Genomic DNA, 12,647 nt, shown 5'->3' with positions numbered 1-12,647 from the left:
CTTCTAACCCTGCCCCAGCCTCCTCCTTACCCCCCTCCCCCCACCCTCCCCCTCCCCATCACCCAGACTGCTCCCATCTTGTGCAGCTGCTTGCAGTCTGGCCTTGGCGATGTGTGTGTGTGTGTGTGTGTGTGTGTGTGTGTGTGTGTGTGTGTGTTGTCTACTTTAGAAGAAGGCCTTTAGGTGGAAGCTTACTTGTTTAGAAATCTTTTTGTTATGCCTCTCTGCGACTCAACATCTCAACTATATGGTGAGTAGCAATCCATATTTTTCTTAAATTGGCATTAATTTTATTTATTTATTTATTATCTGAGAAATGTGGCATTGCCCAGGTATTTATTTATATCTGTGCCTGAGACTTTACACACATGAAATTTATTTTCGGTTTATAAAGCTTCTTGGGGATATGAATGAAGAGCATGTTTACTTCACCTACATGAGGGAGAGAGAGACAAGTAGAGCTGGCTGTGGATAAAGCAAACAAACACTAAGGTCCACATCCACAACATGCTGTGTCTGGCCTTCCACTTCTATGATGTTATGCTGGAGACAAGTAAAGCCTGATGTTCTCAAGTCATAAAAAGTCTCAACTCATGCCTTCACTGGATTCTTGAGACTGCATAGTTCTCAGTCTCTTAGTCTTTTTGTTGTATTTAGAAAGACTTGACCATTTCTTTGTTTTCTAGGCATTTTTATTCATAAATGAAATGAAATAAAAATGTACAAAGTAGGCACTCAAATCAAAAAACCAACTTAATAAATACATTTATCCTAGCAAAGAATATAAATAAAACCTATCAAAAGAAGCCAAGCAATGTCATTAAGTTTTTAACACACAAAGCAAAATCAATAAATCCTAGTCAAGTAAATCCACCATTAGCCTGAATTCATAAAGACAAGATTGCAACCTTAATTCTATCACTGATGTAAACTTCTAAAAATACATTTGTCATCAGCTAACAAACACTAACAATGCCATCTACTGGTTCTTTGATGTACTCTACTGTAATAATGAAACATCTCAACTACTAAGCTGAGCAGATGATGTTAGATAAAATTTTAAATTACAGTATCTTTTCTTTTATTGTCATGATTTTGATTAAATAAAGCCTTTATATTGCACCAAGCTACACTCAAGTTAAATTTGAAAATCCTATGAAAATTTATCTAGTGGTTTTGGAGATCAACTTGTTCAAACAGACAAACACAATGGTTTTACAGTTTTATTATTGATATAGATGTTTCATTCTTTGTGTCTAGTTTTGACATCATAACTCCAGTCTGAAGCTATCTTGTATAAAAGTAGTACATAAGGAGTGTGTCACAATGTGAAGATACAGATTTTGGTAAATTAGAAGTAACAGCACTATACTGCCATTAATTTATGCAGTACACTATTGGAGACCAATCTCTACAAAACACAAAATGTATTTTATTGTATTTTTATTGGTCCTGTAGTCTACAACAGTATTGTAAAGACAATAAAGAAAAGAATGAAAGCAGGAACCAGAGATTACTTTGCAAATACGCAACTTTTCAGAAATAGCCTTGTCACAACAAAAACAAAACTGCTAATATATAACTCCCTAGTCTGCCAAATTGTCACATAAGAGTCAAAGATATGGATGTTGACAGAGCATGATGAAAATGCACTAAGAACCTTTGAGTGGAAAATACTACACAAAATCTATGGTCCAATAACGGAGGAAGAAAGCTGGAGAATACACCATAACACTGAATAACAAGTGTTAATACAAGGTAGGGATGTAGTAAAATTTGTGACATCACAGCAAATACGATGGCTAGGGCATGTGCAGAAAATGACAGAGGAGAATTCCAAAGAAAATGATGAAAGGTGTAATCCATTCAGCTAGACAAAAAGGGAGCTGTAGAAGAAGATGGATTGATGATGTAATAGTGAATCTCACCATTATGGGAGCCTGGGGGTGGAAAAAGGGCAGCAAACAACCAAGCAATGCGGAGGAAGATTGTTGAAGAAGCCAAGGCCCACCAAGGGATGTAGTGCTACTGATGAAGTCTACAAAAGCAGCTGCTGCATAAGATGTTGGACAAGTTAGTTTATATGTGTACAAGTGAAAATGATTTCTATGGATACATATTCAAAATTATGAATAACACACTTCATGCATTTAAATATTTATGTAACATATTTTGTACATTTAAATATTTAAGCAACATGATTTATACATTTAAATACTCCTCAATGGAGTAAATGCAGTGATACTGTAAAAATAATTTTAAAAATTTCCCAAGCTTTTGTCCTCAGTATTTGCTTTTATTTTTACAGCAAGTAATCAACTGTCATTTTATTGAATGTAATGGTTTCCGTAATATAGATTCATGGTATAGGAGGGATACCAGAAATCTTAAACAAACCTTTACAGGAGCCTCTAGATTTGCATCCAAATATGATTCTAATGGGTTTTTTCTGTTTGGATGCACTGATAGTCATTTGAGTTTTCCTAAAATGTGACTCCATTAAAATGTGACTCCATATTGAAGGTGAGAAAGGAAGTATGCATGATATGCACTCTTTACTGCTTTCTCAGCACAGCAGATTTTTAGTGAGCAAATACAGTAGCAGGCCTTGCTCAATTTTGTGTTAAGATATTCCATATGCTTATTACATTTTATACTGTTCACAGCCATAACCCTAAGAAGTTGGTTTCTGTACTGTTATCAATTGGTTCATTGCTGACAGAGAGAAACGGGATGTCCTTGCTTGGAGGGTTGTGAAATTTTAGTGTGGTAGTATTTTCAACCATTTATTAAAAACTGATTATTCTGTTCCCAGTTGCTAAGTTGTTTTGTGACTGTTCATTGCCTCAACTGTTCCTTCTTTCCCATTTTAACACAATTGTGCTGTCATCTGCAAATATGTTCATTTTATGGGCATCCACATTGAAGCTTTGATCAATTATTTATAAAAGGAACAGAAGTGGTCCCGTTACTGGTACTTGTGTACACCATATTTAATTAGATTATACTCTGACAAGTATTCAGAAATAGTTTTAGGATGGCAGTGTGCTTGATATTAATTGTTTGCTTATGATTGTTCAAGAAGGAACTGACTCAACTGCTGGACAGACCTTGAATACCATACTTTTTAATTTCTGACAGCAGGATCCTATGATCTATCATGCTAAAAGCTTTCATTAGGTAAGTACTCCAGGTGAATCCTGTTTCTTGTCTGTCAGGCTTAGTGTACAGTTCACACACAAATGTCTGTGTTGTTCATTAATTATGTATGCAAGCTTTTGAGTCAGTGGCACCATCTTCTGGCAGAAGGGTTGAAGGAGAAGAAGAAAGGTGGAGGGAAAGGACTGGTGGGGTTTAGGAAAAAGGGTAGAGTTCAGAAAAGTCACCCAGAACCGCAGGTCAAGGGGAGTTACCAGAGGGGATGAGAAGGAGAGACTGCTTGTAGGGGACTGTAACAGACAAGATTTGAAAACCTGGTCCTGAAAGCTTGCACACGTAATACCTGAACAATTAGTAAGTTAAGGCAATATTGTATAAAACAATAGGAAACTTCTGGATTCTAACAGACAACATGATACCAGTTAATTTACAAAATTGTATGGTACCAATTAAGGGTTAATTTTATCTGTTAGTTTTGAAACGCAAAAGACAGTTTTGATGAGCCTGTAGATATCTGCATTATCTCTCCCACCTTTTTATTTATTGGATTTAATTTAGATAACAGGTCAGTGGACGTGCCTGGTTGAAGTAAGCATTTAAATAAGTATGTAAGTAGTTTTATTACGTTTAGAGTACTCTTATTTAAGAATATTGCAGAGGAATTATCAATGCCTGCGGAGTTGGATTTTTTTAGTCCTCGTATTACTTTTCCTACTTCATCTTGTGTGACAGTGGAGATGTACATTGACCTTATATTTGTATGTTCTTATTTATGTCTGACTTTACCATATTATTTGCAACACATGTTAGTTAGTTACGTGTTACACTGATCAGCTTCATGGTAACCGTTATGCTGTCAAAAGTGTTAGGTGCTTTAGAAATGCACATAGGAATCAAGGTTTTTTTTCAGCTTAAATTTTTTATTATCTACCTCATTCCCTTAAATGGCACACTTTCTTTGACTGCTGGGTTGAGCAACCTCACTTTTACTTAATGGTTTTTGAACTGTACACCTTGCTAGGTTTTGTAAGTTAATCAATTGTGCATCATGGTCTGATAATCCATTTATCGCAGGGAAAGCATGTGTTACTTTTACATTCTCTTGCTGTACAAATACATTATCTATTAGAGTGCTACTGTCTTGACCACTGATCTGAAGTTATATGCCATTAATAACACTTCTAGTTCACTTTTCCTATTAGAACCTGATAATAAATTCAGTTGGGAGGAGCACACCACAGAACTGCAGAAACGCCTTAACAAATCTTTATTTGCAATTCGAGTGTTAGAAGACATAGGCGACATAAAAATGAAAAAGCTTGCATACTTTTCCTACTTTCATTCCATAATGTCATGTGGTATAATATTTTGGGGTAACTCTTCAAGTCAAAAAAAAGTTTTCAAAGTCCAGAAGCATGTAATACATATAATTTGTAGAGCAAATTCACGGACGACCTGTAGAAACCTCTTCAAAGAACTGGGTATACTAACTACTGCCTCTCAGTATATTTACTACTTAATGAAATTTGTCCTAAATAATATATCTCTTTTTGCAACAAACAGCTCAGTTCATACATACAATACCAGGAACAAAAATGATCTGCACAAGGACTTAAAAGCACTTACTTTAGATCAAAAAGGGGTCCACTACTCAGGAACACTCATCTTCAATAATTTGACAGCAAACACAAAAAATTTAGTTACAAATGAAGATCAGTTTAAAAGGAGCCTGAAAGACTTACTAGCGGCCAACTGCTTCTACTCTATAGACGAAACATATGATGTATTTATATACTCATACTATTAGTATTGTTATTTCAGCTTAAAAAAATGATGTATTGTATATACTCATACTATTAGCATTGTTATTTCAGTTTAATAAAAAATAAAAAATAAAAAATAAAAATTGACATGTTCCACATCCACGATGATCTCCTCAGCACAAATCTATGGAACGAAAAACTAACCAAATCTAAAGAATTGCTTGTAAAACATGGAAATCACCACAGATTAATAACTTCTTCTTTTTGTCTGATAGGCAGCATAATAGGGAATCAAACTCTTTTATGAATAGCTCCCAATCTCCCAATGGGGCCCTGTATTCTGTTGCCAATACTGACATTACATTATCTAGCTGTAGTTCACATTCACAAACTTCAAAGTGCTGATTGACACAAATTTTACTTACTTCTACAGTTTTACATTTATACCCTTGTTTTGTATAAATGGCAACTCCTCCTTTATCCATGCTAGACCTGCAAGTGCAAGATGCTCTATTGTATCTATTGTACCCATTTATACTGACAGTTTCCATCCCCACAGTTAAATGACATTCAGACAGATGAAGTATATCAGTCTCATTCTTATTTTTGAGATCAGCTGAACATACTAACAGCTCATCTATTTTATTTTTTATTCCCCTGATATTTTGATGAAGGAAATTGATATTAGCCTTAGCTTTATCCCTGTTTACTGTACATGAAGCTCTTTTATTCTATTTTTCTTGATTGTTGTCTGTCTAGACTTTGGCTTTAACCTAAAAAACTGTCTGCCTGGTCCCATTAATTACATGGCTCATCCTTGTGTGACTGTAGCCCCCCTTACATTATATGCTAATAAAGGAGCTAACTTATCTTCCCCCTTCCTATATAGGTGCAGGCCGTGTGCAGTGTATCCCCACCTTCCAACAGCATCAACTGGAACAACATTTATGTGAGATTTTGCCAGTGTCTGGACCATCCTGTTCAGCTCAGGGTTAACATGCCTTACAGCAGTGTTTACCCACGGCCAATCATGGTGCTGAAAGACCTCTACAAACCCCACATTTGTGTATCCAGTTTGGTCACTCGCAAATACTGTATCTTGGATTCATAGCCAGGCTATTTCCTGCTACCCTAACTATAATTACCTGGTCTTCCTCCTCAAATTCCCTGCATAGCTGACCTAAGTTTTCTGTCACCTGACTAAGGTTGGCACTTGGTTTCACAAAGCTGGATCCCAGCACCTAATTTCACCTGATGCTGCTGGCCTAAAGCCACTTCCATGTCTGCTACCTAGAAGCAGAATTCTTCTTTCCCTATTCTGAATTGATTAATATTCTGCTTCAACCTACATTCAACTCCATCTGGATGATGCCCTTCCTCCGCTACTTCAGATAGCAAGCCAAACTGATTTACTAACTGAATTTCTGAAATTGTTTCAACAATTTCCCTTTTTCTGCCCATTGCTTGCTACCTTTTCCTGGCACCGTGTCTCCTTTTCCCCCCTTAACCTACATAATTCCAAATACACACTTTCTAATTCAGCCTTAGGGGCACAAATTTTTGCCTCCTGTTCAGCGATTTTTCTGTCCTTTCTACATAACCTACATTGCCATGGAAGAGCCTCATTATCTACCCCCATTTCCTCGCTGTTACATTCGCCCCAATGAAACCATAACCTACAGTCTTCACAGGATACTGTGGCAACAACCTCATTTGTCACACATGGTTTTCTTGTGGCAGTGTTATATTTTTACATGATGTTCAGTTTTTCCCCATTTTTTTTTTTTTTTAGAACACTCCACATGGGCTTCACTTCATTTTGAGAATGTGTGGTGTCACCGCCAGACACCACACTTGCTAGGTGGTAGCCTTTAAATTGGCCGCGGTCTGTTAGTATACGTCGGACCCGCGTGTCGCCACTATCAGTGATTGCAGACCGAGCGCCGCCACACGGCAGGTCTAGAGAGACTTCCTAGCACTCGCCCCAGTTGTACAGCCGACTCTGCTAGTGATGGTTCACTGACAAATTATGCTCTCATTTGCCGAGATGATAGTTAGCATAGCCTTCAGCTACGTCATTTGCTACGACCTAGCAAGGCGCCATTATTAATTGCTATTTATCTTGTGATGCATGTACCGTCAGACCAATGTTCACCAATTATGGATTAAAGTTAAGTATTCCAGAAGCTACGTACTTTTTTTACTAGACTCAACTCCTTTAACTGTTCCAGACCTCACGCCAGCCTGCGTGAGCTTAAACCCGTGCCTTTCGGCTACCTCATAGTGGCTTGGCTGTCTTGCCAAGTCACAACAGAATGTATATGTGTGTAGTATCAAACACCATTTTTGATGCAGTGTCCATACATATACTTGATGTAAGAGGAACTCAGACCTCAGCCAAAATTGACCATGGCCATATATAAATTGTACATGACATAAGAGGAACTCAGACCTCAGCCACAATTGGCCATTTAAATGAATCCATTGGTGGCATGTGAAAATTTGTGGCAGACCAGGACTCAACCCTAGATTCTCCACTTTATGTGAGCAATCACCTTAACTGATACAGCTATCACCACAAGCTTCCCACCCACCCAAAATTCTCAAATTGTCACACTCTGCACATGTAGCACCCACTGTCGATTATCCTAATTGCTTGCAGCTTCAACTGATTCCCTCAAAAGTTCGTCCATAGTATACATCCACAATGATGGTGTCATTGTTCTTAGAAGGCACAGGCACTTATACTATTATATGTATGGGAGATAAGTTGAGAATTTGCATTGGGTGGGAAGCTTGCTCAGATGGTCCAAGTGGTTAAGGGGACTGCTCATGCAGAGAGAGAAATTCAGGTTCGAGTCCTGGTCCAGCATGAATTATGACTTGTCACCATTGGGTTTAGTTCAGTGTCCGATTGTGGCTGAGGTCTGAGTGTATCTTACATCATATATATATAAAAACAAAGATGAGGTGACTTACCGAACAAAAGCGCTGGCAGGTCGATAGACACACAAACAAACACAAACATACACACAAAATTCAAGCTTTCGCAACAAACTGTTGCCTCATCAGGAAAGAGGGAAGGAGAGGGGAAGACGAAAGGAGGTGGGTTTTAAGGGAGAGGGTAAGGAGTCATTCCAATCCCGGGAGCGGAAAGACTTACCTTAGGGGGAAAAAAGGACAGGTATACACTCGCACACTCGCACATATCCATCCACACATACAGACACAAGCAGACATATTTAAAGACTGTAGTGAGGTTCAAAATGGCCTACCTGTTGCTAATTTTCGTAAGAAAATTAATGTTCAAGTATCCACAAATTATCAAATCACATTTCACTTTATTAATTTGTTTAACAATGACACCAATTTATTAACAAAACATTCAAAGTTTCCACATAGTGATTGGTAAACTGTAGCAAACTTGTAGTAATAACCAAGATGAACTTATAACTTTTAGCTTCAGTTTCATAGTCCCTTTTGACATTCATTTGATTTAAGGCTGGTAGGTTGGTGGAATACATGACATACTACCTATTGTGTGTCAACAGTACATTAATTGTGGTAAATCTTATTATGCAGGGATTATACGTACATTATGGTGATAAATTTTAGATTGAGTTCATTCACCACTTAATAGTTGTGTGTCATAGTTGAAACATCAGATACTTTTATTTTAAATTCAGATCACCAGTAGTGTAGCTTTCAAACTACAGAAAAGATGTATAAGAATAATAACCACAAATGGATATGGGCTCATTGTAAAGATCTGTTCAGATTTCGAAGATTTTTAACAACACAACATGAATACATTTACCATTCAGTTATGCACATCAAAACTTGATACTTCTGCACAAACTGCTCTGTCCATGACCGTGGATGGAGGTCTAGACTGAACTTACATTTACCAAGAAAGAATAAACATAAAAGCTATAACAGTATTTTCTACCAAAGAATAAAATTGTAAAATAAATTGCCTAAAGAGATTGCCAAAATAATATTATTTAAAAAGGTAGGTAGAAAGTATCTGTTAAGTATTACATTCTATACAATGAAAGGTTACTTAGATAAAACACTGTACAGGTCTGACAGAAAAGGTGACATAAGTAAATAGCACTTAAACATCTCTGCACATTTCACAACACACTTTTGAATTACACTGAAGGGCCAGAGAAACTGGTACACCTGCCTAATACAGTGTAGGGCCGCTGTGAGCACGCAGAAATGCCACAACATGATGTGGCATGGGCTCAAATAATGTCTGAACTAGTGCTGGAGGTTATTGACACCATGAGTCCTTCTGGGCTGTCCATAAATACGTAAGAGTACGAGGGAGTGGAGATCTCTTCTGAACGGTATGTTGCAAGGCAGTCCAGATATGCTGAATAATGTTCATGTCTGGGGAGTTTGGTGGCCAGCAGAAGTGTTTAAACTCAGAAGAGTGTTCCTGGAGCCACTCTGTAGCAATTCTGGGTGTGTGGGGTATCGCATTGTCCTGCTGGAATTGCCCAAGACTGTTGGAATGCTCAGTGGACATGAATGGATGCAGGTGATCAGACAGGATGCTTACATAAATGTCACCTGTCAGAGTTGTATCTACTCAGGGGTCCCATGTTACTCCAACTGCACATGCAACCACATCACTACAGAGCCTCCACCAGCTTGAACAGTCCCCTGGTGACATGCAGGGTCCATGGATTTATGAGGTTCTCTCCATACCCAACCAGGCAATATGTTTTCAGTCATCAATAGCCTAATGTTGGCGTTGATGGGCCCAGGCAAGACATAAAGCTTTATAAAGCTTTGTGTCATGCAGTCATGTAGGGTACATGAGTGAGCATTTGGCTCTGAAAGCCCATGTTGATGATGTTCCATTGAATGGTTCACAGGCTGACACTTGTTGATGGTCCAGCATTGAAATCTGCACTAATTTGCAGAAGGGTTGCACTTCTGTCACATTAAACGATTCTCTTCAGTTATTGGTGGTCCTGTTCTTGCAGGATCTTTTTCCAGCCACAGTGATGCCAGAGATTTAATGTTTTACTGGATCCCTGATATTCATTGTACAGTCATGAAATGGTCGTACGGGAAAATCCCCACTTCATTGCTAGCCTGGAGATGCTGTGTCCCATTGTTCATGTGCCAATTATAACACCACATTCAAACTCATTTAAATCTTGATAACCTGCCGTTGTAGCAGCAATAAGTGATCTAACAACTGTGCCAGACACTTGTTGTCTTATATAGGTGTTGCTGATCACAGTGCTGTATTCTGCTCATTTACATATCTCTGTATTTGAATACACATACTTATACCAGTTTCTTTGGTGCTTGAGTGTAAAAACTTTCTTGTTTTTCTGAAAAACCCAATACTAAAGCTCTATAATGGATAATACCACCATATGATCCTCTTTCCGAGCTCAAAGTCTTTCTCTTTATGAAGGAATGATGACTGTTTTTCAGGCAAGGTCCTGTCAGTTGATAATGAGAATAAAATGTGCAGCAGTTCATTTTGAGAAACAATGTAGCACTAGTCTTTTACATTATGAAATAACTCCTTTGCATGCACATACAAACAAAACAACATTACATTAAGGATAAAGCAAATGAGGCTGTTGTACCAATAACAGAAAGACTTTGTACTTGGGGAGGGAGATGGATGAAGGCTCTAAACCCTATACAACCATCCTGATTTAAGTTTTCTGTGGTTTCTCTAAATTACTTGAGGCAAATGCCTGGATGGTTCTTAGTAATAGGCCATGGCTGCCTACCTGTCTATCCTAGTCAAATTTGGTCTGTAAGCATAAAGATGTCTGTGTACATTAACTGTGATATTTATTCTTAGTTCGTAATACCATGATATGTCCAATATTCTTGATAGAGCAATCTACAGATGTATAAAGTGGCAGAAGCAACAAAACCAACTACAACTAATACTGCAGATACATCATGTAGATTGATTAATGCTAATCAAGAACTGTGTATTTGGTGCTTTCCAAATGTCCATCTCAAGTTTCTTCAAGAGAAATCATAAATGAAGTTCATGATGTCTTGACAGAAGAATAATCTTATAATATGCATATGAAAAGATTTTATTTTTACTGTTTCAAAATAGAATTTAAATACTTTATTTGAAGATGATGTCTTTTGACAATAAATTAACAGGTTAGAAATAACATTCAGAGAGAGGATTCAAAATTTACAAACAACAGACTCATTAAAAAAAAGGAATGAAAGAAAAGCACTTACCACCACACGACCAGCATCCATCACCAACACTTTGTCAGAATCCATGATCGTATTCAGACGATGGGCTACTGTCAAAACAGTGCACTTTGAAAACCTCAGCCGTATAGTTCTTTGTATCAAGCTGTCAGTGCTGCAGAACAAATAACATAAAATTACATTCTAGTGATTTATTTATTAAATGTTAATTAATACTGGAGAAATTTCATTGATTTGACACTGGATTAAAGGTGTCAGAAAAAAAGATCCATCATGCAAGATACAGCAGCACATGTGCAGTGACCAGTTTTCGTCCAAAGCACTGGGCAAGTTCATTTGTTTGTTCAGAAGGGGAGGCTGACATTGCTTGCTTCCTTTCAGCTGACTGACAATGTGCTATGATGACAGAATCGAGGTGCATGCCCTGTAATCTTTCTCAATGATTTTACAGAAACTATTTGGAAAAAAGTTTCATGTTTGCTTAACGTGCAGCTTTATGTATGAGGTTCAAGGTGAAGTGTTCATCATTTTATTAATGATCATAGGTGTGATCTTTGCATTCAAATAAGACAGAGTGTGAAATTTGAAAAAGTTTGCAACGAGAAATAGGGATCACTGTGATTTTGCAATTCGGGCATATTACATTATATGCTACTGCATATGAAAGTTATTTAACATATTGAATTTTTCTTTAGACTTGGGTAGAGGTAGCTGTCTGTCACCAGCTTAAAAAAAAATTACCTTCTGTTGCACACACATTTGTGAACATGTATGTCAACAATATAAAGCAATTTCTACAACATTCCTCAGAATATTTCATAAATTAATTGTGATATTAAAACAAGATCTTGACAAATAATAGCACAAAATGAGGAGAGTATTTTGCCATATGATTATTATGCAAAACTTCATCATCTACTATATTATTCCACTAACTACAGACTTTCTCGACAAAAGAATGTAACTTTTAAGGGCTATTGAAAACTGGTGAAAGAAAAAACGCTGTGCGTTTTGGAACAACATCAGAGAAGACTTTACACATTTATTTTTGAACAGAGGATGTTCATTCTCAGTAGCTATTGACCTTGCTGATGCTCAGTTCCTTACTTAATAAACTTAATAAGCCACCGTTTCAGAATTCTCTTGTGACCGCATCTGTACAACATGTTAGTAAGGTAACACTGTGTAAGCTTTGTTGTGTTTTGACAAAAGAAGCAAATTTTAAGATGCCAACAAGTAAAGTGTAGGTTTCACTGAAATTTGCCACTCATGATGCTGCTCTGTAAGTTTCAAATGGTTAACAAGTCAGTTGAAAATAAATAACTGCTTTTGTTGCATTTTCAGTGGATTTCTTTTTAGATATTAACCAAAGCAGAGATGACAGTAGATCTTTTTGGATGGTCGCCATGCTAGTGTGGGAATGGGAAGGCTTCACTTAATATTTACAAAAAATGTAAGTGCAGGCTTTACTTTAGAATGGCATTTCCCCTCCAGTGTTTG

The 12,647-nt window shown here is 37.3% G+C and overlaps 1 protein-coding gene across 1 annotated transcript in view; it reads right to left on the bottom strand.

The window, feature by feature from the left end:
- LOC126455701 (ATP-binding cassette sub-family C member 4-like) overlaps positions 1-12,647 on the bottom strand; it is a 285,023-nt gene that overhangs the window by 7,001 nt on the left and 265,375 nt on the right. Inside the window, exon 23 of the mRNA XM_050091469.1 lies at positions 11,172-11,301. Within this exon, the coding sequence (XP_049947426.1) occupies positions 11,172-11,301 (130 nt within the window). The remainder of the gene's footprint in view (positions 1-11,171; positions 11,302-12,647) is intronic.

The sequence above is a fragment of the Schistocerca serialis genome, chromosome 2, assembly GCF_023864345.2.
Source record: "Schistocerca serialis cubense isolate TAMUIC-IGC-003099 chromosome 2, iqSchSeri2.2, whole genome shotgun sequence".
Classification (NCBI taxonomy): domain Eukaryota; kingdom Metazoa; phylum Arthropoda; class Insecta; order Orthoptera; family Acrididae; genus Schistocerca; species Schistocerca serialis.
The sequence above is the reverse complement of the archived record's forward strand: the minus strand, read 5'-3'. Positions and strand labels throughout refer to the sequence as shown.